At 42.4% G+C, this 26,939-nt stretch overlaps 1 protein-coding gene across 1 annotated transcript in view; it reads right to left on the bottom strand.

Moving 5' to 3' along the window:
- Positions 1-26,939, bottom strand: part of LOC138588194 (contactin-associated protein-like 4) — a 69,852-nt gene that overhangs the window by 5,263 nt on the left and 37,650 nt on the right. Inside the window, exons 6-21 of the mRNA XM_069658127.1 lie at positions 23,059-23,234; positions 22,812-22,958; positions 21,486-21,753; positions 21,233-21,382; positions 20,969-21,140; positions 15,210-15,316; positions 13,711-13,830; positions 13,306-13,506; positions 12,578-12,740; positions 12,248-12,375; positions 11,930-12,100; positions 9,863-10,081; positions 8,333-8,572; positions 6,149-6,382; positions 794-927; positions 243-330 (exon numbers count right to left, since the gene is read on the bottom strand). Of these exons, the coding sequence (XP_069514228.1) occupies positions 243-330; positions 794-927; positions 6,149-6,382; positions 8,333-8,572; positions 9,863-10,081; positions 11,930-12,100; positions 12,248-12,375; positions 12,578-12,740; positions 13,306-13,506; positions 13,711-13,830; positions 15,210-15,316; positions 20,969-21,140; positions 21,233-21,382; positions 21,486-21,753; positions 22,812-22,958; positions 23,059-23,234 (2,718 nt within the window). The remainder of the gene's footprint in view (positions 1-242; positions 331-793; positions 928-6,148; positions 6,383-8,332; positions 8,573-9,862; positions 10,082-11,929; positions 12,101-12,247; positions 12,376-12,577; positions 12,741-13,305; positions 13,507-13,710; positions 13,831-15,209; positions 15,317-20,968; positions 21,141-21,232; positions 21,383-21,485; positions 21,754-22,811; positions 22,959-23,058; positions 23,235-26,939) is intronic.

Genomic DNA, 26,939 nt, shown 5'->3' on the forward strand with positions numbered 1-26,939 from the left:
AGTGAGAGTTACTTCTCTCTCATCTAACCTTCCACCTCTTCAATTTGGAGAGAGTGCCCGGCATTAATTTATATTTCTATTCTTTACCTGATACATCCTTTAGACACAGCTCTTAAAGTGGATCCAAGCATCATGATGAAAGTCTCCCATACCTCATTGTCTGATAAGGCAGAACGCCTCTGAAATTAGTTTGTCTGCAGCCTGAAAGGCCTTGTCTGGCTGTCTGTAGCCTTCTTACTCACCTTGCACTCTGCCAAGAACCAACGACCTGATGGCATTGAATTCTACATCAGACGACAGGTTGAAATCCTCTTTGGAGTTCTGGTCAATCTGAAAGAAACCTTGATATTAATGACAGGCAAATACTTCAAAGCAAAGATTTGATTAGACGCCTGAAAATTTGACTTATTTGCAAAGATAATTATTATTTAGTATCAGTGAGACTGTCCTCTCAGGAAGGAGAACATCATATTCTTATGCTGAAGTGGTAAAGCTTTCTCGCGATCGTAGTCACTGAAGGTACAGCTGGGTATCATCAGCATAGAGGTGCAACCAAAGACTGTGTCTCCTCAAGGTTAGTATGTGATGTAAGCAGAAGGATTTGGTACCCAAAGCTAGCAGTCAGCATCTTTCTCAATGTATGAGAAAAGTCCCTCTGGTGTGGTGCTTGCTGCAACTGCTGGTCACTGTGACTGACGGAGAGGAGGCTGAGAATCCCAGGTTGACTCTGGGTTAAGTACTGACTGTTAGGAATATTCATAAAGTATTTTGTGCGTGTGTGTATATGTGTTACCTGCACAGAGGCAGCGTCTGCCAGTCTGCTGATGGTAACAGCATGTAGCTGTCCGTTGGCGAGGTTCCTCACTTTGCTCCTCAGGACCTCTGCATCTTTGCTGCTGTCCAGTCTGTATCTGACCTCCAGCTTGTCTGCACACACAAATGAGCAAAGCAACACACTGTTATATTTCTGTTCGACTCAAACACACAACTTCCACGTGAACCATTCAAACTTTTACAATTTAATCTTTCTGAAAATCTTGTGCACTTTGAAATCTTTGTTTCTCAGATAGATAAAAGATTAAATTGGGAATTCACTAAGAATGGACTGCGGCCGCTGATAGCACCAGTCCCCCGCTATCTGCTCCGTCTAAAGGTTCGATTCTCAAAACAAATTGCACTTATGATATTCACGCTAACCCGCCCATAAGGTTTCGCAGATCCGTGCAGTTTGCTCTTGTTCTGTGTCTGATTGTGGAGAGGAGCTGTCAGCAGACCACACGGACGGAGCTCAACTCCATGCACAGATTGATGATGAACAGGGAGAGGAGGGAGCAGCTCTTTTAACAGATTATTGTAAAGCTCAGATTCGACAGGTGTTTTACTAGTTTCACTGTCTGTAACGCAGCTTCATTCTTTTAAACGAGTGTGCAACAGAAGCTCTTCCAGATATAATAATCCCTGTCATGCGTAACGGCCCCTAAAGCCGGGGTTGAGCCTCGCACAGCCTGATTGGTCTCCTGATTATAATAATAATGACAATATATCAATAACAGAAAGTTTTTACAGATATAATACTGATACTGCGCCGCATTTACCACCAGCTCTTTGGAGACAGTAATATTTTCACTCTAACTGCGCGGTGTTGTTAGCGCTGCCGCTTTTTGCCACAAGGCTCATTTGAGTAGAAAGGGGCCAAATTTGCCCTGAATGTCTGCATAATGACTCATTTAAACACGTGTGAACAGCAGTGGAGCACAGTGTTTGCTCTGCAGTGCACTTTGGGGTGCAGTCAACCCTCTGCGTGTGCTTGGAGAATGAGTCTTTTTATGTCATCTGCACAGGTTTAGCGGGCACAAAAGCTGCGCAATCCTTTAGTGAATTCCCCCCCAAGTTGTTGGGTTAAGTGCTATTTTGACACATTAGAACTATTAAGAAAATATAATTCTTAATTTATACTGTGTGAATACTTAGTTAATTTATATATCACTTTCAATATGTGAGATTTTAACTCATGAAATAAACATTCCAGTCACATAAAAGTGCTAAAAGCCATCCAATTACTTTTGACTAGAACAGAACCACTGAAATGTACTTTTTATATACTTTATATATTTATATTTACTGTCCTCGTACCTGTCGTCCACCTAACAGAAACTTATTTTTAGAGAGTATTAATATGTATCCAGAGAGCTCGATGTGCCAAGGCAGCAGCAGCTCAATTATATATTGAAAAATAATTAAACATTGATAAAATTAGGGCCAAGTTTTGCCAATAATGTAGTTATTTTATATGATAATCACAGGCTGTGTGGATGATAAGTATAGGAAAAGGAGGATATTTTCTATTTTACTGTGAAAATGAAGAACTAGTATGAAGGTTTTACTGTATACGAGCATATCTTGGATAAAAACTGTGGATGTGATATTACCACTAGTTTCTATTTATACAGGAGAAGCAGAAAGAGTGAGAGAGTGAGAGCAGGGCAAAGTTTGCTCAAGTTCTCAACTCATGCATTATTCACATTTGTCAGCGCTGCTAATTACTTTTAGCACTTGGTGGCTTTTTTTTTACCGAACTTATTAGACACGAGGAGACAAAGAAAAGTGAGAGCCTCGCGGTGCGTGTGGTCACACTGTAGTGACGACGATTAACAAGTCACAGGAGGTGACTGCAGAGCTGAGAGACGCCGCTGGCACCGAGACTGTCAGGAAGCTCGTAGGTGGTGAAAAGCTGCCGATGGCTGAACTTTTCACCTCCCAGCAGCTGCTAACAACATCGGAGTTTCAGGTGTTGTTTTCCCACTGAAGCTACTGAAGTCTAAAGCGCTGTACAATTTGTCTCAAGCATTTCACCTCGCACCATTTTTCTACTTCTTTAAAGTTATAGACGCCATAATAATAACACAGTTAAATTACTTCAGGGCGATGCTTTTTAAGTTATCACAGTGTACAGTAGTGTGCAGCCTGTGCTCCACTTATATATTAAAGCTGGAAAACTCAGATTATCACAGTTATAAACGAGTAATAATGAGTACGTAAAGTTAATGTGATTTTGGCACAGTACCAATACAATGCGAATTTTACAAACCTGCATTTACTGCTTGTTAATAGTGGCAGTTTTTCAGCATAAGAAATGTTAATACCTGTCAATTAAAATTAGTGGACTGAACTGTATTAATGCAGATTTATTACAAATTCACGCCATGAAGGGATCCTCTTGACCTCTTGATCATATGTGCTCAGCGATGCAAGACTAAACAGAATAATTATTTGCATCACTTACTCTGAAGGAGTGATCATCTTGTACTCTAATTAAAAATGGAGATGAGCGTCTTTCTAGAATTATCCATTAGTACACAGAAGACAGGAGAGTTTGTGTATCGGTGACTGAAGAATGGGTTTTGTCGTTGGTTGCTACTGCCTGCCACTTTGAGTTTATGGTGTACCTGAGCAGAAGTCGCTCTAGCTGTGCACATGTTCAAGCACAAATGGTAAAGTTGATACAGGACGTGTCTGAAAACAACCCTTCTTTATTATACAAGTAACAATGTTATTGGGGCGCCGGCTCAGCTTAGCGGTTAAATCGCGCGTTCCATATCCCGGGTACGACTCCCACCCTCGGCCCTTTGCCGCGTGTCATCCCCACTCTCTCTTCTACTGTTTCCGACACTATCCACTCTCCTCTCTCTCTCAATAAAGGCCAAAAAAGAAAAAAAGAAACAATGAAATGAAGCTTTACGGAAGTCATACACCCCAGCAGTAATCATCTGTCAGCCTGATTGAATCATTGTTCCTAATCAGGAACACACCAATCACAGACGCTTCTCACAACAAGGCAGTCCCTTTAAACGCAACTTCCACCTCGCTCATCCATGCTACACCAATGCTGCACACACACCACTGCTGCTGTACATGCTTTGGACAAAAGCATCTGCTAAATGAAATTGTAACATTGTAATCCTTTTACTCTGTATAGCCAGGGGGGGTTTTGCATTGCGCTCCCTGGAAAGCTGTAGCATGCTGCTCGGCGAACCCAGGGAGCAACGAAAGAGAGGATCCATCAGCACCAAGCCGAACTGTATTTCATTGTGCAATAAATGCTTAAATCTATGTTAAATCTGCCTTTCTTCTGTATTTAAATGTAATGTCACGTGTGAATGCATTGCTTTGCACACACTGCAAGGCACCAACAAGAAGAATTTAAGAACTGTCAGGCTCACAGGTGCATTAATGTAACACAACAATAATGTAACTTAACAGAAGAATTATTGTGCAATAATTCAACTGTGCAATATGTTGACATAATACTGCATACACTGTTCATTTGTAGATAACTTTTTGCATCGTACTCTTATTTTGCATTGAACTCCATTATTTAAAACACCATAAATCCACTTCTCAGCATTTAATCCATCCATCCGTTATCTATACTGCTTATCCTGTTCAGGGTCGCGGGGGGCTGGAGCCTATCCCAGCTGTCATTGGGCAAAGGGCGGGGTACACCCTGGACTGGTCGCCAGTCAATCACAGGGCTGACACATAGGGACAGACAACCCAGTCACCAATAGACAGTAAACAGTCACCAATTAACCTTACAAGCATGTCTATGGATTGTGGGAGGAAGCCGGAGACCCCGGAGGGAACCCACGCGTGCACAAGGAGAACATGCAAACTCCGCACAGAAAGGCCCACCTTGCCCAAACCAGGGTTTGAACCCCTGACCTTCTAGCTCAGCATTTAATCTCTTATTTTATTGATAAATAATGTACATTTTTGACATTTTTCTATTCATGCCATATATTTCTCTCTATGCTTTCTCTGTGTCGGAGAAACTGTAATGCCCGAATTCCCCCTGGGGATTAATAAAGTATTTCTGATTCTGATAAGAATAAGAGGGAGAAGTTATCTTTCACCATCATGTACCAGAATGATACTTCAAGCACAATGTGGCAATATTTTTCAATATAAACAAATCCCATCACAAGTCCCGATCTCAAAGTTTATTAGTGCTTACTTACAAGTTATTTTTATAAGATTTTTTTTGGCCTTAAAGTATGCCTTTACTGAGGGAGGGAGGACAGTGGATAGTATTGGAAACAGAGGAAGAGAGAGTGGGGATGACATGTGGCAAAGGGCAGAGGGTGGGAGCTGAGCCCGGTGACGCCACATCGAGGACTGTAGCCTCTGTATGTGGGACAGGCGATTTAACCGCTGAGCTAAACCAGCATCCCATCTTATTAATTTTTCGGTGGCCTTGATCCCATTGGTTCCAGAAGACGGAAGACGTCATCTTTAATGAAGGATAACAACTTTCTAAGAAGGCTTACTGAATTCCAAAAAAGGTTGAACCCTGCAGTTTTAACTAAAGTAATTTCTGTTTGTGTAAACAGTGCATTTGTTGTGGACTACTTTCAGTGGTGGAAAAATACTCGTTAGAAGACTTTGTGTGTTGTATATGGATTTGAATGGCTCACTGATTTTCCTGTATACCGTTGATAAGAACATCAGTTTGTTGTTCCTTTTGTCCTCTCTGGGATTTGTTTACAGTGAGAAAAAAAAGTTAGAAAAGAAAATACAGCAAATGTTTAATCTAAAACTTTGTAGTGACACAAGTCATCATTTGATTGCGAACAACACAGCAGAACACCCGTCAACATGCTCACAGGGTTTTGATGGAGGTGCTTTAGTTTTATTGCAGCTACCTGCAGACGACCTGATCATCATGCTATCTCTAATGACCTTTAGCTCATCAGCTTCCAGCTGTCTGGGTTATTAAAGCAGCCTATTCAGGCTCTATCTACAGCTAATCTAGGCAGAATCCAGCTTATAATAGGTTTATCAGCCTTCTTTGTCCTTTCCAATTCAAAGCCCCGCTTGCTACTCCTCTGGCTGAACTCACAACAACTTGATTAATTGAACACAGGATTGAATGGCAGCAGAGAAGAGGAGAACCGGATGAGAGGAATAATAAGGAGAGCAGCAGAAGAAGAGTGACAGGAAGTTTGCTTGAGGAGAAGAAAAGGAAGGTACGGATGCTGACTGGTGGATAAACCTGATTTTAAAGTGTTGGATGTTCAATTAAAATTAATTTACAGCAGCAGATAAGATACACATCATGAAGATGCTAAGCTAAACATTTAGCACTCACCATGTTTGCTGAGCAGCACAGCCAGGTACTCTTTGTGGTAGGAGCCAACGTAGAGGAGAAGAGCGGGACTCTGGCTTGTCCTGAAGCTCAGCGAAATTTTTTCTGCTCTGAGGGTCGTGTCAGAGTAGATGGAGGAGGGCAGAGTGCCACCGCTGCTCCTGTTCAGCTTGTTCAACGCTGGATCCTTGAAGGTGTAGCTGACAGATGTTCCCGACTTGAAGCTTGCCGAAACCTCTGCAGGGAGGGAGATAAAGTCAAAACGTTTAACTAGTGGGCAGTTATTTTACACATGCGTGACGGAAATGTATTTGGCTGATGACTGATGAATATTTGATTTGCAATTATTTGGTAATAAGGCAAAATAATGAATCCTGCGCACACACTCACTTTTGATTTTCCTTTGCTACCTCCACATTTAAATTTGAATGAGCAAATATTCTCACAAATCACACAGTGTTTGTGCAGAGCCTCAGCAGCTCTGATAACACCCAATTAGTGAGCTTGAGGAAAAAAACTGCAGCAGAAAAAACAGCTAACAGGTGAAAAGAACAATGCAAAGTATCGCTGCTAATTATAACTCATTTGTGTGCCAGGGTTGTGATTTAGCTGTGGAGCTCCAACACAGCTGGGCTAGTCAATCATGAATATCTATGACGCAATGATACTGCGATGATGTTTTTTGTTTCCCAACAACTTTATGCAACAATTCTGTAAATAGTGACTGAAAAAATTTACACAGCTCTAGTTTTCTATTTTAATATGCCAAAATATTGTCGGGAAAAAAAACTTTGAATACCTAACGGACAAATGATTGACATGAGAGATTGATAGCCCACAGGGATAAGAGATCAGCTTCAGTGCATGATGTGGGATTGAATCCCAGTCAATGATGCACTGCTCACTTATATAATCATTTTAGCTGCTATAAGACTTGAAAATTGCCATAAATGTGTGTGAATGTGTAATGAATCAGATGAAATCTGGTCTAAACACAAATGTTTAATCAAAGTCTTCAAATAGACGTCTACTGAATTTACATTAGCCTTGTATTAGCCGCACAATTGCTTGCTGGGACCCAACGTGAGGTTTTGACGTCAACCTAACGTCAAGTATTTAATATCGACCCAACGTCAGGTTTTGATGTCGACCTAACGTCAGGTTTTTGACGTCTACCCCACATCAGGTTTTGACGTCTACCCAACGTCAGGTTTTGACGTCTACCCCACATCAGGTTTTGACGTCTACCCAACGTCAGGTTTTGACGTCTACCCCACATCAGGTTTTGACGTCTACCCCACGTCAGGTTTTGACGTCTACCCAACGTCAGGTTTTGACGTCTACCCCACATCAGGTTTTGACGTCTACCCAACGTCAGGTTTTGACGTCTACCCCACATCAGGTTTTGACGTCGACCCAACGTGAGGTTTTGACGTCGACCCAACTTCAGGTTTTGACATCGACCCAACGTGAGGTTTTGACGTCGACCCAACTTCAGGTTTTGATGTCGACCCAACTTCAGGTTTTGACGTCGACCCAACGTGAGGTTTTGACGTCGACCCAACTTCAGGTTTTGACGTCGACCCAACGTGAGGTTTTGACGTCGACCCAACGTGAGGTTTTGATGTCGACCCAACTTCAGGTTTTGACATCAACCCAACTTCAGGTTTTGATGTCGACCCAACGTGAGGTTTTTTACGTCTACCCAACGTCAAATCTCTCATGTGCTGCACTGCAACAAATACTCCGGTGGCCATGTCCAAGGTCAGCAAGCTTTAGCAAACGGCTCAAAAGCTCAGCTTGTAGAGAAATCACCTTAGCTTAGTTTCAATCCTGCATTTAATCTGCAACTGATCTTAAACATGCAAGATACTACATCTTAAAATGATTTGCAGTTCATTCAGCTATACAATGGATCTAGCATGGAACTAGCTACTTAGCCTAGCAACCTACCCTTACTATCACATATATACCAAAGCTCTGATTGGTTGTAGCATGGTTGTTTGCATCTGTAGAAAATGTTCCTTGTCAGACTTTTGTTTACTGTGCAGATTTGGAGAAGGATAAACTCTATCTAATACATCTGCTACATTTATTAGTAATTTCCTAATTTTAGCAAATAATTCTGTAGTGCGTCTCCTTCATGGCAACACGGTGCAGCTGTGAGATCAGTGTAAGCCTTTGTACCTCTGTCGCAGAAGGCTCCAGCGTAAGCAGACGGCCCACAGTCGCAGGAAAAGCTGTTGGGTCTCTCCACACAGCGACCTCGGTTCTGGCAGAGTGAGCCGTAGCTGCTGCAGTGACCTGGACATCCCGCCTGAACTCCAGGAGTGATCTTTGCTCTCTCCTCCAGGTCCAGGGTGACGCCATTCAGCTGCAGAGAGCGAATACAACCCCGAAAGCCCTTCTGCCTGGACGCCGTGCCTCCTGAGGACAAACACAAAGGATACAGCTCAGCATGCATCCTGTCTGGTCTCCTTTTCATTTCTCCTCTCTTATATCTCTGTGCTGGCTCCACTATCTTGAGCCAATAGTCTTATTTAATACTCAATCCGGCTTTGGCAATTTCAGGCCTTTTTTATGCACTTTACTTTATGTTTCCCCCACAATTTAATAGATGGGAGCGACACTAACTCATAAGTGATTTTAACATTAACAGGCGAATATCCTCTGCACCTCTAGCGTTAAAGATTTGTCACCAGCCTCATACTGAATGTTTGAAACGATGAGCTGATGTAACACAGTGAAACGCAAACTGGCAGGTGAAAAACTCAACGAGTGGACCTTTTTACTGGCTGTCTATTTGCTAGACGAGCAGCATGCTGATTGTTGATATCTGGAAAGTCGGCGAGCTGTCAGTCTGCTTGTCCTGCTCAGCTATCTGACTGTGACAGGAAAACTTCCGCCCCCTTTCTAGGACAGAATTTAAACTCCAGAAGTTTTTGTTTTCTGACTTCCAACCTCTAACTGACCTCAGAGTTCAGGCCCTGCAACATTAAAAGACTGCTGTGTTGAGATAAACAGCTTTCCACCACTGCAGAGATGATGAGGTCCACACAAGGGGCTGTCAGAAAATGACTTTTTTAACTTGTGGACTGGGTTCAAAAACTTTACTAAGGTTACTGCAAGGACACTGACCGCTACAGAACAAATGCAACTTTTCTCTGCCTCAAAGTGGGGATACATTTTTTCAGTTTGGGTGATTTTTTCTGAGCTTATGAAGTGTACATAAAGGTACTGAAGAAGGATTTTTATAAGCTGATTGACCTCGCTTAAATCTATCAATTTCAGCTTGGATCAATAAACAGAGACAGCACTGCAATATGTTCCCCGTACAGAATGAACTAGGATGGCAAGCAGAGCTTTTGCGGGCAGTTTTGCTGAAGGGTTTCTGTCACTATCTGCTTCCCTCAGGAGCAGAAGGGACAAAGATGTAAAACCACCAGCCTCCCTGGGGTCAATAAAAATGTACTGTGTGAGTCATTCTATGTGAGGTACACGACAGAAGGCTACAGAAGTGAGTGAAAGTGAAAGAAATATTGCAGCAGTTCAACAGGTTCCTGAGGAATACAGTGAGAACAACACCGACACTAACGCCCACTCTCTGCAACAACGATGTACTGGAAGGATGAAATGAAGCAAAGTGAAAACACAGTAATCATATGTACGGACAAAATGCAACGTTAAATTGCAGCCCTGTCAAAGGAACACACACACCTATAAATAACTGGCTGTTCAGCTGCAGGTGGATGTGCCCGTCAGCAGGAGCCTCCTGCGTGGCAGCAGGCAGCTCATCCAGGCGTAGCGACGCCTCTTTAACGTTACGCTCAGCTCGAATGCGATGCCACCTGTTGTCATCCAGGGGGAAACCAGCCGTCACACGAACCTCCAGCGGACCGTTACCCACATCAAAGGAGAAGAGCACCTCAGTGGAGGCTGCAGGAGGGGAAAAATGAAGAATTACTGTAGATATTCAACACACATTCATCTTGTCTCCTGTATCTCCCTGCAGGCTGTGCTTCAGTTGTTACACCTGTTTGTTGTGCAGGTGTTGGCCAGTGCAAACACTCAAAGGTGTGCTCAGGGGGAAACACAGTATGCACAAGCTCCTGTCCCTTGCCTCAGAGGATGTAATTCAATTGTTGAAGCTGTTTCTATGTTTCCTTAATGTTTGATCTTGTTTAACTATATTTGTAAAGCTAAACCATAAAAAATAAAGAAAAAAGTCAGTCATTATTGGCACGTTGCACCAACAAAACACACTTCTGTTTGAAACACACTGAACCTGTGGGGTTGAATAAAGTTGCAGTTGTCATACCAACAAGTTACTCACTCAGTATGTTCACATACTTAAAGTAACCGCATGTCTATGCTCTTCTGCTGGAACCTTACATCTTCATACTTGATGAAACATTTCTATCTTCTCTTTCTATGGAGGTAACTTAGTCACAGAATGATATACAAACGTGTATGACCACCTGGGAGTTATTTATGGTTTAATCAAATGCATTTTACAATCCACGCGTTGTCAATATTCTACATATGCTGTATGTTTCCAACCTTATGTCCAATTATGTCATTAAATTTGCTTTAGAATGGCTGTTGGGTTTACGTCTAATATTCAGAAAACATTTTATCTGATATTTTTTGAACTTTTATTGCATTCAGTTGACACGTGGATTGAGCTACATATGCATTTCAACAGTCTTGGATTGACATACTGTAAATGCTCTGTTAATGTACTGCTGGAAGAGTCAGCACCCTAAACTAAAATAAATAAGTCAAAAATATGATTTAAGGACAGAATAACTGTCTCACTGCAGAGGCTGTCCTCAGTCCAAACAATGCAGCTTCATATAATACCAATAGTTAGCATTAAATCAAGGGGGGGAATCTGACCGGTAGCTGCAGCCTTTAAGCCTGCTTCTTGCAGAAGCTGGTTTCTTGAGTGGATTATTATAAAGCATTATACAGTAATCAATCACATAGCTACAGAAGCCCTGAGCGGACATGCAACCATACATTCTCTTTACTCTGTTTTCCTGTGATTACAAGGAATTTATATCAAGATAATAAAGCCGGTTTACTTGTGATAACGGGATCATTTTCTGGTGATCTACAAAAAAAAAAAAAACACTGTGATATGCCAGCACACGATACGCCTTGCTGCCATTGCCCACACTAATTTGTGCTTTTGCAACTCTGAGGATACGAGGTTATGATCGTTTGACGTTACGGTGGTGCAGGTGAATCAAAAACATATAAATAAGTTTAGATCTTGAATTTAAAAAAAAAGTAAATTACTCATTATCATGAGAAAATGGAATAAATAAAATGTATGCCCGCTTAGGGCTTCCGTACAGTTACCTGTACCTCTGTTTCTGTCAAGACCAGCTACAGAGGAGGATTTCTTTGGCAAACTCAGTAAATAAACAAGACTTTATCAACAGCTGTTTTCATGAAGGACAGCTACATGTGTTATAGCACAATGACATTTCAAAAGTAATGCACTACAGTGTTACAGAGAACTATAAACGCTGGTGCTTCAAAAGGGAATGTATTGCATCAGGAAAGGTGCTACTGCAGTGGTTTCCCTGCGGAGGAAAAAAATAAGGAGTGCTGGGAGCATATATTTTGTTAAGGCTGAGCTGGATTTCCTGGCTGCCTCCTGCTGAGTTCATCCAGATGAAACTTAAACTCCCGGGATGATCCTTCCTGCTCAGGTTGTACTCACATCTAAGAAAAGTCAGGGTTAGACTTCTAACGTGAAAGGGTTTTACTTACAGCTGAGTTCAATCCGAATGAAGTCTTTGATGCCCAAGTTTTCCAGGAAGACACCTGAGGAGGAAGTGGTTTTAAACAGGAAGGAGATGTCCGCGCTCAGCTCTCCGTGGAACGTGGGAAAGTGGAGGTATGACGTCTCTTTGTCGAAAAAAGCAGCGTTCCAGACATTCTCTGCAAGTATATAAAAAAGCATTGCTTTTACAACACCTTTCTTTAGTATAGATGTTGCTGTTACTTGGGAAGTATAATACCTGATGCACATACACATGCATGCATCACTTAACAAACGTGACATATAGCGCTCTGGACTGGACTTACTGTCTCCATGGCAAAGGAGATGCCCCACCCTGTAGGCGCTTTCTGAGCCAGGCCTCTGGACATCACCCAGCACCAGAGATCTGACAGGGAGGGTCTCCTTATGGGTCAGCAGGCCGGAGTCATTAGCCCTGGAAGGGACAGGATGGAGGGGAAAAAGAAAAGAAGGAAGCTGAATTTAAAGAGGAAGCCATCATTATTTCCAACAGCAATAATGTAACATTAGAATAGATTAGCTACCTACCAGTCGATCTATTATCTTCTATATGAAATAAGTAAAACCAACACATTTCTTATCTTGTTGTCTTATTGGATAAATGAAATGTACTGTACCATTCAGGCCGGTCAGCATCACAGTTGCAGTGATGTTTGGGGTCCACACAGTTCTCCTGCGGGCCACAGGCACACTGCTGGCTGCCTGGTGGAGCCCCGCCCCAATGAGTCTGCACCTGCCCTACACCTGGACCTCCCACCCACCAGCTGAGAGGAAGGCCGTCTGCAACAGACAAAGTCGCTCATTTTTTGTCACGTCATGACACAGTATTGGCTTACATTGGAGATTTTCAACGACTTTAAAGAGGGGGTATTATGCTGTTTCACATTTTAAGACATATGTATAATGTTACAATGTCGGACGTCCAGAATAAAAGTTTCAAATCTGTAGGTAAAAGTATGTTGGAGTCTCAGCTCAGTCTGCAGGCTGCTGTGAACGCCAGATTTCAGGCAGCTTTTTCTACACGCTGCACTTTGTGATGTCACAAAGTGCAGCCTCAGCAGGCTTCGGAGAGCTGGCCAATCAGAAGAAAGTGGGCTTGTAGGGGCGAGGTTTCTTAAAGGCACAGAGCTGACTGAGTCGTTCCAGGCAGAAGCTGTATGAGGGCCTGCACAGAGCACCAGTGTGAGAAAAATGGAACTGTGAATTATGCTAAGCTACTCCACAGTGAGTGAAATATGAAGCTTGAAATTACTCAACATTTACAGCTACCCATAATCTTATCAGTTTGTTTTCACGATAAAGTTAACTTTCCCGATCAAAAAGATTTCACAGAATAACAGCCTACCCGGTGAGTTGAGGAGGCGTGACTTCCTGCAGTGGTACGTCAGTTCCTGTTCACAGTGCTCTGATTGGCTAATGATGGCCACCAGCTGCTCCTCCTCAGACGAGTATTCAAAGTGAGCCGAGTGTTGATTCTTCCCCGGCGTTGGTCGGACTCTGGTGAGCTCTGTGTTGTTGTGCTGGATCACCATCCATGTTTTGTCCTCTGATGGAGAGAGAGAGAGAGGAGAAGCAGCCATCTTTTATTCTTCATTTCTATATGTGTGTGTGTGTGTGTAGGGAATTAACTTTGAAGATGCTTTACTGAGCAGGACAGAAAGACAGAAATAAAAGCATGATGAAAGAGAGAGAGGGAGAGACTGGACAGGACCGGGCCTGCATGACGTGTTTTGATGCGTGTTCCAGCTACCTGTCATGTTGCAGTATATCAGCTGCGGTCTGATGGGTCCGCTGCCGTCCACATCAATGTAATAATAGCCCGACGTGTTGCCTTTGTGTTTGTACGCCTCACAGGACTGCTCATATATCGCTGTGGAGAGAAGGAGACATCATCATCATCATAACATCACAGTCATTTATGTTAATCTTACCCTTATGCTTAGCTATGTAGGAAAATCAAATATTCGCAACACCTTATGTTGATGACAAGCATACAGAAGGACTACGTGTCACTTCTGTACTTTGTGCTTATTCTGATTAAACAAACATACATGTCACTGCGAGGTGCGAGTAGATGGATATAATTAGCTCTGGGCAGAGGACAGCTAGCTGCTCCCCCTGTTTCCTGTCTTTATGCTGAGCTAGGGTAACATGCTGCTGGCTGTAGCTACGTTAGCTAGTCTTGTTGTTCAACATACTGTCAAATTATATTTACTGTATGTTAGTTGTATGCAATGTAAGTTACTTAAATCTAGCTAGCATAGCATTAGCTTTCTGTAGTCGTAGCTAAGACCTGTAACATGGGAAGGAGATGACATTTTCAGATATTAGTCAAACCCTCAAGCTAGCCAGAGAAACAGAGTTACAGCTTGTTTAACACAGTTTGACTGCAAAAAGCATACAATCATAGCATGCGTCGTATCAAGCTTATAGCCTCCACGTCCCTAAAGACCTGATGACAGACATCTTATCGGACATTATGCCTTTTGTAAGTCACGTGAAGGTTCTTAACTAGCATTAAAATAACCCTAACAACTGTCAAAAGACAGTTGAAAAACTCTGGATTAATGTCTTAGGTACTCTGTTGACTGTTCTGTGAGTTATTTGTCTTTCTTGAACCTTTTCTGATTCAAGTCTAATCTTTTTTGGTTACACAAAAGAGTACTGACTGAAATTGGGGCTGTACATTTGACTTCTGGCAGATGATTGACAAGCGGGGCCTTTACTTGGTCTTAATAACAAATTGTTACACTATATTTGAACACTGCTTTTTGAAAGTAAAACCCATCGTGTATCCCCAAAGACCATGTACACTTATAAAAAAGAAAACGTTGTATTTTGCTCAGAAGAATCAGATGATGAAGAGGCGAAGTACGAACAAAACTTCCCTCTATAGAAATTGCTTTTTGGAAATGAGAGTCTTTTATAGTAGAGCCATGTAATATTCTTTCTTATTTGACACTATTTTTTAACCTTTCAATATCTCTTCATCTTTGTCCCTGGTTTCTACTCCTCTTCTCAGTCTCTTAACGGTCACACATCGATGATTGAAAGAGGTTTGAGTCTGACCTTCTGCCACAGCAATGTCTGCAGGGACCTCAAGGTGAAAGCAGCAGGTTGTCTCATTACAGGAAACATGTGAACATGAGTGCAAACACACACATGTACACACAGAGCCTATACTGTGTGTGTGTGTGTGTGTGTGTGTGTGTGTGACCTTTAAACAACAACAGAGGTTTGCTCCCTTACAGCTGTGACAGGTGGCTCCGCTGTAGCCGGTGCTGGAGCAGTTACAGTGGAAGGTGCTCCATGATTGACTGCAGCTGCCTCCGTGTTCACAGTGACTCGGAGAGCACCTAGGAGACAAGCATACATTTATAATACAGCTATATTTGTGCTGTCAAAATTAACACGTTCATTTTTGTGATTAATTTGAAATATTTCAGACGTAAAAAAAAAAGAAAAAAGCAAGTAACGCAGTTGTGTTTACTTCCTGTGGCAATTCCTGTGAGTGTTGACAGTTTAGCGACTTTCTCGCATGTTTGGCAACTTTTTTCTAAAAAGCGACAAGCGAATAATTCTGTGACTTTTTTTCAGACCAGTGAAATGTGTTATATTGTAATTAATTCCCATGTATATGCTGCTCAGAGTAATTGCAGTTCACGGCTCCTCTGCCAACAGCTCCGAGTTGCTCTCTCTCCTCTTGTCCCGTGCGCAGCAGCACTGCACAGGCAGTCGGGCGGGCGGGGCGGCGGGCGGGAAGAGGACAGCGGCCAATCGGGCAGCTTGCTCGCCTCAGCAGTGCTGTGACAACCGCCACACCGATCCATCCTGGCTAAAGATCGATAAGGACAATGATGTTTTTGAAATTCAACTGGCACTGATAGGCCTGTGTTTTGTTATTTTCAAAGTATGCCTTTGACAGTCAATTTTGATGGCTTTGAGTGTTTGATTGGAAATCTACGACGGAGTATGAAGGCCACAGTGAAGAAAAGATTTAGAGAAAAATTAAGTCGTAATTTTCTTTTTTTTTTTTTTTTATTTCTTTAATGTGGCCCGAATACTCCGTTGTAGAAATCTGTGGTTCACAGGAGAGAATCTGTTTAAAGTTAAAAGATGCTATTAAACAATAGTATTTTAACTTAAATATTTTTCTTTTGTGGTGATTTTACATTAATATCATGACTTTACATTTAAATAGCCATTATTACAAGCTTCAGTTTTAAGAAGAAAAAAAACCTGATTAATCGCGATTAATCACAGCAAATTGTATGATTAATGAGTTACTTCATTTAAATCGATCGACAGCCCTAATATATATTTCTATTCATATTTAACTATCCAGCCATAATCCAGCCGAACCTTTACTAGCTGCAACATAAAAGTGATGTCTACATTAATGAACAAAAAAAATATTTTATATGTAATTTTAAAATGGCTACTAAGTACTTATTTTGATTCTTAAATGGATGCTTATACTTTTTTACTTTTACTGAACTAACATTGTAAAATGACTTAGTGTGGCATTGCTACTTTTACTGTTTAAAAAATTTTTTCACTGCATCACATTAGGATTGATTGGAAAATAAAGGCTGACAGAGTAAAAGCTCTTTCCTTCTTCCGTCCACAGCAGCAGTCGTGGTGCATTTAAACGCGTTACTTTCCACCAGAGTGAACATGTGTGACTGCATGTTTTTGGAAGCGTGCGTGCTTAGAAACACCCTACATCAATAAGTGCTGAGGCAAAGGCACTCTGAAATGTTCCTGTCATCTGAAGCATCTTTCACTGCTCTGTTTACACTTTTACACTCTCTCCTTACACTGTCAGACGAATGTCTTTTAAGCATGTTTGTGGAAACTGCAATGATTCCTTTGTTTAGTTAATACTGGTGCTGTTATTATTTTGTCCTCCAACTCCATATGGCTTTTCTTATGGACTGTGGCACCCAAAAAAAGGCACAGCATAGCACGTTTAAATAAACTCTGCTGCTATTGACTTCGCCTTTTTCCTTCTCAGCGTCTGGGACGTCAAGGAAAGAGAGGAGAAGGGAAAGATAAAAAGGGGTTTTGGTAAAATGATGGCGATACTGAAGTAAGAAATCCAAGAGAGGGAATTAAGGCTGAGAGACGGATCGAGGGAAGAGGAGAGAGGCAGGGAGCAACAAAGGGGATGACGGTTGGGATAATGGAGCTCAGCTGCAACTGGGTAAACATATTTGGAAGGGGAATCGAGGTCAGACAATTGTGCCTGCAGTGAAACTGAAAGAGAAAGAGAGAGAGGGAGAGCAGCATGCAGTTTTAACAATTTAGTGGGAAATTCCCTGTTAGAAGAAGTCTTACTCAGCAGTTTGCTTTTTCGTACCCATTACTTCCCATTTATCCAATGGTAGTTGGGAACAGGCAGGTGATTACTCCATTTCTTTGTGCTTTTAAATATATTCATCGCAAACTCTGTCTTGTAGTGAGCATGTAACCAGTCTTCAGGCGTATTTCAGGAGAGCACACTGCAGGTTGGAGGTTAGAGGCTGGAGAAGTGCAAATCAATTTTTCAAGTTGACATTTTATTGAAACAAAAGCTGCTCAGAGGATAATGTGGATGTCAGATAACAGTCGGCTGTAATGATTTGGAAAAAGGTCCGATGTCGTGTTCTGAGGGCACTGTGTTATTGCTCACACACGACACAACATTAAGCTGACACGGTGGTGACATTTTGAGAAGCTTCTCCAGTATTTCATGATACGGAAATGTCTACAATATTGATCCTGTCCAATGGTGCGGATGGATTTTTCAGCATGCAATAACTGAGTTGGATCAACAGAGATTTAGTCCCTTGTGTACTAAAATGTAATTGTCCATCAAATACATTATTTTATCATCTTTACTCTTATCATTATCATATCATCATCCAGCATGTTTCAAAAACAATCTGCTACCAAGGATGAAATTTCTGCTGCAGGGGAAAGGGCAATGATACTCATCTACAGAGGCGGAGAAACAGATTCTCTAAATGACCTCAGCCAGAAATGTTTCTATGCTAAGGCGACAGTAAAACGGCTATCTGCCCTCGCACCTTGCCAACAACAACTTCATCTACCATATTTCACAGCTTCAGAAAGTACCATCAGGTCCCGGAAAGGATGGGAAACCCGCTACCACTGGAGGAATGAGGCTGGAGGATCCATGCCTTATCCCAATTCATACCGACCAGGACCCTGCTCCTCAGTCCTCCTTGGAGATTGTGCGCCGTCGGCAAGGTCTTGATTGCTCCCTAGCCTGTTTGGAGTGCAGAGGTGTGTGCGCAAATATTTGGCACAACATTTGGATGAGGACGTGGAATGAAGATTACATGTAGGCCAACGGTCAAGGCATGTCTCAAGCTTGGTCTCATTTAAATTTTCAATCAGCTACTTTATTAGGTACACCTTGCTAGTACCGAGTTGGACCCCCTTTTGCCTTCAGAACTGCCTTCATTCTCCGTGGAGTAGATTCAACAAGGTGCTGGAAACATTCCTCAGAGATGTTGGTCCATATTGGCATGATAGCATCACGCAGTTGCTGCAGATTTGTCGGCTGCACATCCATGATGCGAATCTGCTGTTCCACCGCATCCCAGAGGTGCTCTGTTAGATTGAGGTCTGAGGACTGTGGAGGCCATTTGAGTACAGTGAACTCACTGTCATGTTCAAGAAACCAGTTTGAGATGATTTGAGCTTTGTGACATGGTGCGTTATCCTGCTCAAAGTGGCCATCAGAAGATGGGTACACTGTGGTCATAAAGGGATGGACATGGTCTGCAACATACTCAAGCAGGCTGTGGCGTTTAAATGATGCTCACTTGGTACTAAGGGGCCCAAAGTGTGCCAAGAAAATATCCCCCACACCATTACACCACCGCCAGCAGCCTGAGCCCTTGATACAAGGTAGGATGGATCCATGCTTTCATGTTGTTTACGCCAAATTCTGACCCTGCCATCCAAATATCGCAGCAGATATCAAGACTCATCAGACCAGGCAACAGTTTTTCAATCTTCTATTGTCCAATTTTGGTGAGCCCGTGTGAATTGAAGCCTCAGTTTCCTGCTTTTAGCTGACAGGAGTGGCACAGTGGTCTTCTGCTGCTGTAGCCCATCTGCTTCAAGGTTCGGCATGTTGAGATGCTCTTCTGCATACCTGAAATACTCAGACCAGCCCGCCTGGCACCAACAACCATGCCACGTTCAAAGTCACTTAAATCACCCACCTTCCCTCTCTGATGCTCGGTTTGAACTTCAGCAGATTGTCTTGACCATGTCTACATGCTTAAATGCATTGAGTTGCTGCCAAAGGGCACATATACCTTCAGAACAGTTTATATCTCATGGTTGAATGTGAAAGAACACCCTAGAAAACCAATGTATAGAAATACATTATATGAAAATAGCATGTCCAGAAGCTGAGATACTCACTTCTTTGTTTGATGCTGTGACATGAAGGCCCCGAAATTTCGACTCTTGAATTGACCTCGATCCACTACGTATATAATGGTAAACTTTTAATATGTCATTTGGATGTCCCTAGGGATCACATAAAACCGTGAATGATTGCCATTGTATATATTTAGTGTCTGAAAACGATCGATCGTTACCATGACATCTGCACCTTTTACGAGCTATAAAACAGCAGGACAGATCTAGGTTTGTTTTAAAAGGCTGCGGCTCAATCAATGATTTCACAGTAGGGACACACCAGAGACCGTGTTTCCCTGCAGAGCGCGTGTGTTGACCCTGCTCGTGACAGGTGGGCTACGGGAGAAAGCAGTTCGTCCACTTATTTATTGATCGATCTCAGGTGGACAACATAATAATAAATTAAAAACCAGGTCGTGTTTCCGTCTGTCCGTTTTTTTTGGCTTATTGCCTTCATCTATTTATCTAAGTGAGCACCTAACAGGATTTTCAGTGCTGAAATTTGGTTGAAATCAGGATGAAATCAGGTCTGAACTTCTTAGACCTAACCATTTTTCAACCAGCTAAAATGCGGTTACGACATCAACGTGTCAGACACACATTTTTGTTTCATCATTTTGTTAATTTGATCATTTTAGCAATGAAAGGGTGATGAAAGTGATGATTGTAGCGGCATTTATCTGAAATAATTTTGCAGTGGTGGGTTAAATCCCGTCTACACAAAGACGTAACACATTTTATTTTTCATACAAAAATACAGGGCTTTATGGGCTGTGTGATGTTAACATGTGACTTGAAAATTGGTCTAAACATAAACGTCTTCAAATAGTCAGTGAAAAAACTTTCACTTTTGAACCAGTTTTAAACGTCTTTTCAACATAATGATCACTGAGATAGGACAGCTGGTTCAGCTGAAGAGAGACAGGAAACGTGGGGAACAGAGAGCGGGGGACGACCCGCACCAAATGATCGGCAGACCAGGAGCAGGACCAGCAAAGTGATTGTCAGTGACTCTCAAATTGTGGTTAATTTTGCGACAATTAAATCAGCAAAAGCAGAAATCACATCAGGCAAATAAGAAAACTTAATTCCAAACTGCACACACTGAGGCACAGAGTCTACCAACTTTAAATCTGTATGTGTGTCCGTTAAAGTGTATCCTCTCTGTAATAATCAATACAATATTGTACCACTGCTTCTCGCAAATAAATCACATTTTGAAGACACAAAGAGAGCAGAAATAGTGGAAGCTGCACCGCATATAAGGCTGATCAAGATAGATGAAACAATAGCTGCATTGTTTACTTAGCGCAGAAACACTTTGGGAAACGTCTCGACTGGAACTCTGCAGCCATAAATCCCTCCACATCCGATCCTCTGCTGTCTAATAATCCATATGTTTCCCCTTTTTCACGGGAAATCAGCCACAGAGCTTTCAGTGGAAGATTAATAAGTTAGAAAAAGGAAGACTGAAGAACATTTTAACAATATTGTTTCCTCTTTTCTGACAATACCTTCCATAACAGTGCCTGGATAAATTTATCAAACGTTTAAGGTCTGACCTGTCGATGATGCCACACATGTCGATCTGCAGGTGACTGTAGTTTCCCATCAGCCTCTGCTGCACCATGATCAGATCCACAGGTTTGTTGTCCACAGTCAGCAGACGCATGCAGCCCTGGAAAGCCTTAAAGGGGTTCTTACACTCCTGTCTGCTCTCGTCAGCAGGACAACCTGCACAGCACAAATATCATCAGTCAGACAGTAAGACAACACACATGAAACCGTGACGTCAGAATAAAGCTTCTTTTGTTTCTCGCTCTTACCGCCAAAGAAAAGTTGACTTCCTGCGGTAATAAGAAAAGAGGGACTAGCGTGAGCAGCGGCTCCTTCATCGTCGTCCACAGCGATCATCAGATGTCCTCGTCTGGAGATCAGCTCCACAGAGTGCCACTGACCGTCACTCAGAGCTGAACCTGAGCACACACAAAACACATCAAGCAACACACAAATATACATTCAAGTCACTTCCCGCTCCGTTGCACCTGTGCTGTGAATGTTATCTGGACACAGACTGACCTACATCGAGCTCCAGCGGCGCCCTGCCGGCCTTGTGGATCTGTAAATGTAGTCTGCCTTTGCCCAGGTACAGCCAGATTGAACCCGCTTGTTTAGGGAGATCAAAGGTCAGCAGCAGCGCCTCCTTATTCCACGTCCTAAACTGTAGCCCCACCGTCACGCCCGTTGATGATGGTTCAGCCACCCCTGGCAAACACAGGAAGCTCTTGGGGCTGGTGAACGTCATGGCAACAGAAACGGGTTCAGTGCAGGAAAAGGTCACATTACCCTGAGATAGAGGAGAGGAGGAGAGGGAGGAAATATACGGAGAGAGGAATTATTCCAGCAGAGAGGGAATACACGATGAAACAGGTTCTCATCAGCAAGACTGTATTACCATAATGACAATAGCTGGGCTTAGGATAAGCAGCAGCAGACCAAATCTAAGGCCCCGATGTCACCAAGAAGCTTTTTAAGGTTAAAGAATAATGAGTATGGGCTATGGGACAGATGGGCAGTAAAATTTATGAGGAAAAAGCAAGAAATAAACTGAGATAAACATTTCTGCATGCAGTTTTAAGAAGTGGTAATTGCAGCGTGTCCTCTACCCGGGCGCAAACAGAGATACGTTACAGCTGAGCGTGCGTCTCTGCTGGGTTTCTATTTCCAGAGGAGTATGCAACTCACAGACACTTGATCAAAGCTAAAAGCTCCTTCTGGGGGAGTTAAATAGTTATACAGTAATGCAGACTAAAGAGGAGAGCGTTGGAGGGATTCAGTCGCACACAATCAACAAGCACACACACATACTGTACATGCTGACATACAAATTACATTATGAGCTGCTATCATGACAGTGAAATTAGTAAACACCTGTCGAGTCTGGGCTTTACAATAAACTGTTAAAAGAGCTGCCACCTCCTCTCCCCGCTCATCATCGATCTGTGCATAAAGTTCTGTCAGTGTGTCTGTCAGTGTGCGCTCAATTAATGCATGAGAGCACAGCAGAGAGTGAAGGTGCAGACAGCTTGTCTCCACATTCAGACACAAAACAAGAGCAAACTGCACGGATCTGCACAACATTATGAGCGTATTTGCACTTGAATATGATCAGTGCATTTGCTTTGTGAATCGGACCTTGAGACGGAGCAGATAGCGGGTGCAATTCATCCACAGTGAATTCCCTGTGTGTACTTTGAGCAGGCATATGCTGTTGCTAATGGAGTCATACAGCTGGAGTCAAACCTCATTGAATCAAAATGTTACTTTACTTCAACACCCTCAAATGTCTAGAGTGTACATGTGACACAAACAAGCTTTTAATATGCACACTGTGAGTCAGCTTACCTTCACACTAACCCGCTGGTCCGTCTGTTTGGCGAGGTCTATCAGATTCACGCCGTTGTAAACAAGGTTTTCCAAACAGCCGTGAAAGTTTCTGTGTGACCCGACTGACCTCCGAGAGCCGAGGCCCTGCTCCGCTCCCACACTCATCTGTACAGGAAAACAGACCAGAGCATACATACAAGCCATGAATGAATATGAAAAATAACATTCAAGCAGGTGGGTGTTTTCTAGCAAAAAAAAAACACACCTGGTCATGTTCCCAGTGGGTGAATCTTGCTGGGATTTGCACCCACAGAGTGCTTTTGTCCACAGTGAGGTTGAGGTGAGTGTTGTGATGTTCCACTGCGACGTGGTGCCAGTGTTGGTCGTCTAACAGGCTGCCCAGAGACACGAGATGCTGGCTGTCGGGAGAAGAACTCCTGCCTGGAGCACAGGAGGAAGAGAGAGAGGATGGTCGACATAGGAGAACAAATAGAAAATGGCCCTTTTCTAATGTTTAATTCAGGGAAATAATTTTATGCTGAATCCTTTGCATTTTCAACAGCATAGTTGGAAATGCAGCCTCTTCACCTTTGTCTTCCTGGCTGTGTGGGAACAAAGTGTATGCACAATATCCCAGTTTAATCCTCACAAACAACAATCAGGAAAGATAGAGGGTAGCACCAAATTAACACTAAAGGGAGAAGAGGAAAAGGTACGAAGGCATAAATAAATGACAAAGGAAATGGTGCTGGTTGTCTGCACTCCCTACAGTGTTGGCAGAGTTTCTGCTGAGAGTCATAGGTGAAGATGGAGCGTAATGCACACGGTCATTAAATATGAATTAGATATTGTTTGAAAGGAGACAGTGTCTTCGTGGGAAAAGAAACTAAGGAGAAAGATGAAAGAACACAGACAGAGGCCAAGACAGAGTCGAATGTGTTCAGTCATCAATCATCATTGATCTGACAGGCACATACTTGGCCAAGCAGGGAGATTAGAAATAGGGAAGGAGACAGACAGAGACAGAGCAGAGTGTACTTAATCATCAGCAGAATTATGTAGACAGTGCAATAATCCTGCCTGTAGTCCTGCCACACTGTGCTGTGATAGGATAGGAAGGCCAATGGGTCAAACACAAGAATTTTACCAAGGAGTCCACCGTCCATGTCGCTTGTAAAATCAGATTTTAATGTTGAGTCAATATTGTAACCCAAATCCTGATCTTTTTTAAACTTATCTAAATTTTTGATATACCTTATAAAGAGGGGGTATTATGCTGTTTCACATTTTAATACATATATATTATTTTACAATGTTGGATGTCCGTGCTAAAAGTTTCAAATCTGTAGGTAAAAGTATGTTGGAGTAATCCCCAGGCTTCTCAGCTCAGTCTGCAGGCTGCTGTGAACGCCAGGTTCAGCAGGCTTCGAAGAGCTGGCCAATCAGAAGGAAGTTGGCTTGTAGGGGCGGGGCTTCTTAAAGGGACAGAGCTGACTGAGAGGTTTCAGGCAGAGGCTGTATGAGGGCCTGCACGGCCTAGCATAATACCCCCCTTTAACATAACCGAGTATTTGGTTAATATTATGAAATTGCAGACAGGCTATAGGGAAAACAGTGAGATAAAGTTGAGTGTATATTAGTCATCGCTTTAACACAGATATTTCCTTTTATCGCAAACCTCTCTCCAAGAAATTCCTCTTGACACTGTTGGATGGACCTAGTTCCAACATTCAATTCATATGGTCTCTAGTCAAACATAATACAATGAATTACGAGCGAGCTGTTTTTACTCACATTAAAATTAGCAAAGATAGCCGTTATTACGCACATTAAATGGAAACATTTCCACTGATGGTGAAGTAAGACAAGGTGAACCGGACTGCAAGAGCCAGAGCAGCACCTGATTGAGGTTTTCTGTCTTATCACTGTCAGAGTCTGTTGTCATTTTCTTTTCCATTCACCGCCTTTAAACACTGCTGTATCCTGACTGTGTTCTGTTTAATGTTTACTTCATGTGCCGTCTTCAGTTTTGTAGATCTCTCTGTTATAGCCTCCAGTTGTTGCGTCTTTTAACCTTTATTGCTTTTTCCTCCTCTGTTTTGTCTCTTCTTTTTTCCCTCTGTAAACAAACCAACGTCAAATGTACCGGCCTTCTTTCAGCGGATTGATATGATTACAGTTAGTCCTCTGGATTCCGTGATTAGAGCTGCATCCCTAGCAACAGTCTATTATTCATAGCAACGGTCTGTTATCTAGAAATAGCAGACCTCAGAATGCTGTAATCAACCAATCAGAATCAAGTATTTTACACAGCCATGTAGTAAGGGATTTCTAAAAGAACACTGTCTGAAGATTTCCTGTTTTTATGATTTGATAAGCTGTTAAAAGTTCTTCAAATCCCCTTTTTTTACTTTTTACAGTGTAGTTTTTTTTTGTGTTACATCATTCCAGACAGCTCCCCAAGGCAATACGACTTAATCATCTGCTGTCTGCTTCTGAATTACGGCTTCTCGCTACAACTCTAAATCTAATTTCGTTGGAAGACATTGACAGGTTCTACCAGATGACAGCCGCTGTAATTGTATCAGAACTTTCATTTTATTCTGTTCAGTTTAATGATCGAGACGATATATTAAAATCAGCCATCACTAGCACAGTGTGCAGCCTCTTGACCTGCTCATAACAAGGACTCCTGGAGAAGCATTTCTGAAAGAGACTTTTAATTATTACTGCATTGATATTTCACTGCTGTGTTACTTTTTCAAGACGCATAAAATAATATGAATAAAGTTTCTCTGAGTAAGATGTCAAATTGTCAAAGAACTGCCAAAAGGCTGCCAGAAACAGACAGATACAGTAATTGCTTCTATAGTTTCCTTTTTCCCCTTTAATCCTGATGATGTCAACACAATCAGCAATTTTAAACGTCTGCAACAACCAAGCTCAACCATCTTTAAACACATCCAGAGCAATAACTTCTGTTTGAAAAAGCAATTTCAAAACCCTTGATTCAGACACGAGCGATCCACACGGGCTATGCAGCTAATCAGCCTGTCATTGTAAGTCCGACATGGCCCGTGTGTTGCTGGAACATGTCGGCTGTGGGCCGTAAAATAAAGCACAGCTAGCTCTCTCTGACAAGAGCGTGTTGCTTCGTGGATGAAAGCTAATCTGTTTATTTACACCCCTGTGAGACTGAACCCAACAGAGACACCATCCTATAAATCAGCATGGATGTAGGAGAACCACTGGGAAAGCCAGTACTGCGGTATTGAACATGACACACAGAGACTACTGAACTGACAGACTGTATCCAGAGTGAGTCATCGACCCAGCATCTGCTTTCATTTTATCTACTGTAGGCAGGGCCAACAACGACATGACAGGAATGATACAGATATTTTTCACAGGTTGCATTTAATAGAGTATATGTGAATGCTAAAAATGGTCTCAGTGGTTTCATAACGTGCAAGATTCTCAATTTTGTTTGGCGAGTTAAAACCAAAAGAAATGAGACAGACCAGTGCTAAAGTAAATTCAACAGCTTCCACTTCTTGTGCAATGGATCATAGTTGATCAGTAAGTGGTACAAATCACTTCCCACTGTTCGGCATGCATGTTATCTGCGGAGTGTTGCAAAGTTCAATACCCTGATGTAAAATACAATTTTACTGACATTGAACGTCTATGCAGACGTGAATGACACCTAAGAGATGCTATGTCAGAACCAAATAAGAAGTTTGGAGGGGAGAACTTTCAAGGAGAGGCTGTGCCTTTGGAGGACGCTATCTGCTTCTCTAACAGGCCCTGGAAAACCTCCACCAGACAATTTAAAGAACGTCATCTGGTGGAGGCCAGTGAGCTTGCTAAACTACACTTCCTCAATCAAGGACGTCCGCCTCTGATGTCATGTCTCGTTCAAAATCGTCAGGTTTGAAATGTAGACTGCAGACCTGAAGATTTTTTTGACGATCCACCGGTGTATTCTCATCGTATTTTAGGATTCTGTACCGCTCTGAGCCATTGCCTGCAGTGATCAATGTCTTTGACTGGAAGTCACTCCAGCGTCTCTCGCTGGGCTGTTCCTTTCAGAGGGAGGGGCGCAATGCACGCTGGGTGTTGTAGGAATGTAGAATGGGCGAAACC

Source organism: Semicossyphus pulcher, unplaced genomic scaffold (assembly GCF_022749685.1).
Source record: "Semicossyphus pulcher isolate SPU_LCO1_2020_fin unplaced genomic scaffold, fSemPul1.0.p SCAF_12, whole genome shotgun sequence".
Taxonomy (NCBI): Eukaryota; Metazoa; Chordata; class Actinopteri; order Labriformes; family Labridae; genus Semicossyphus; species Semicossyphus pulcher.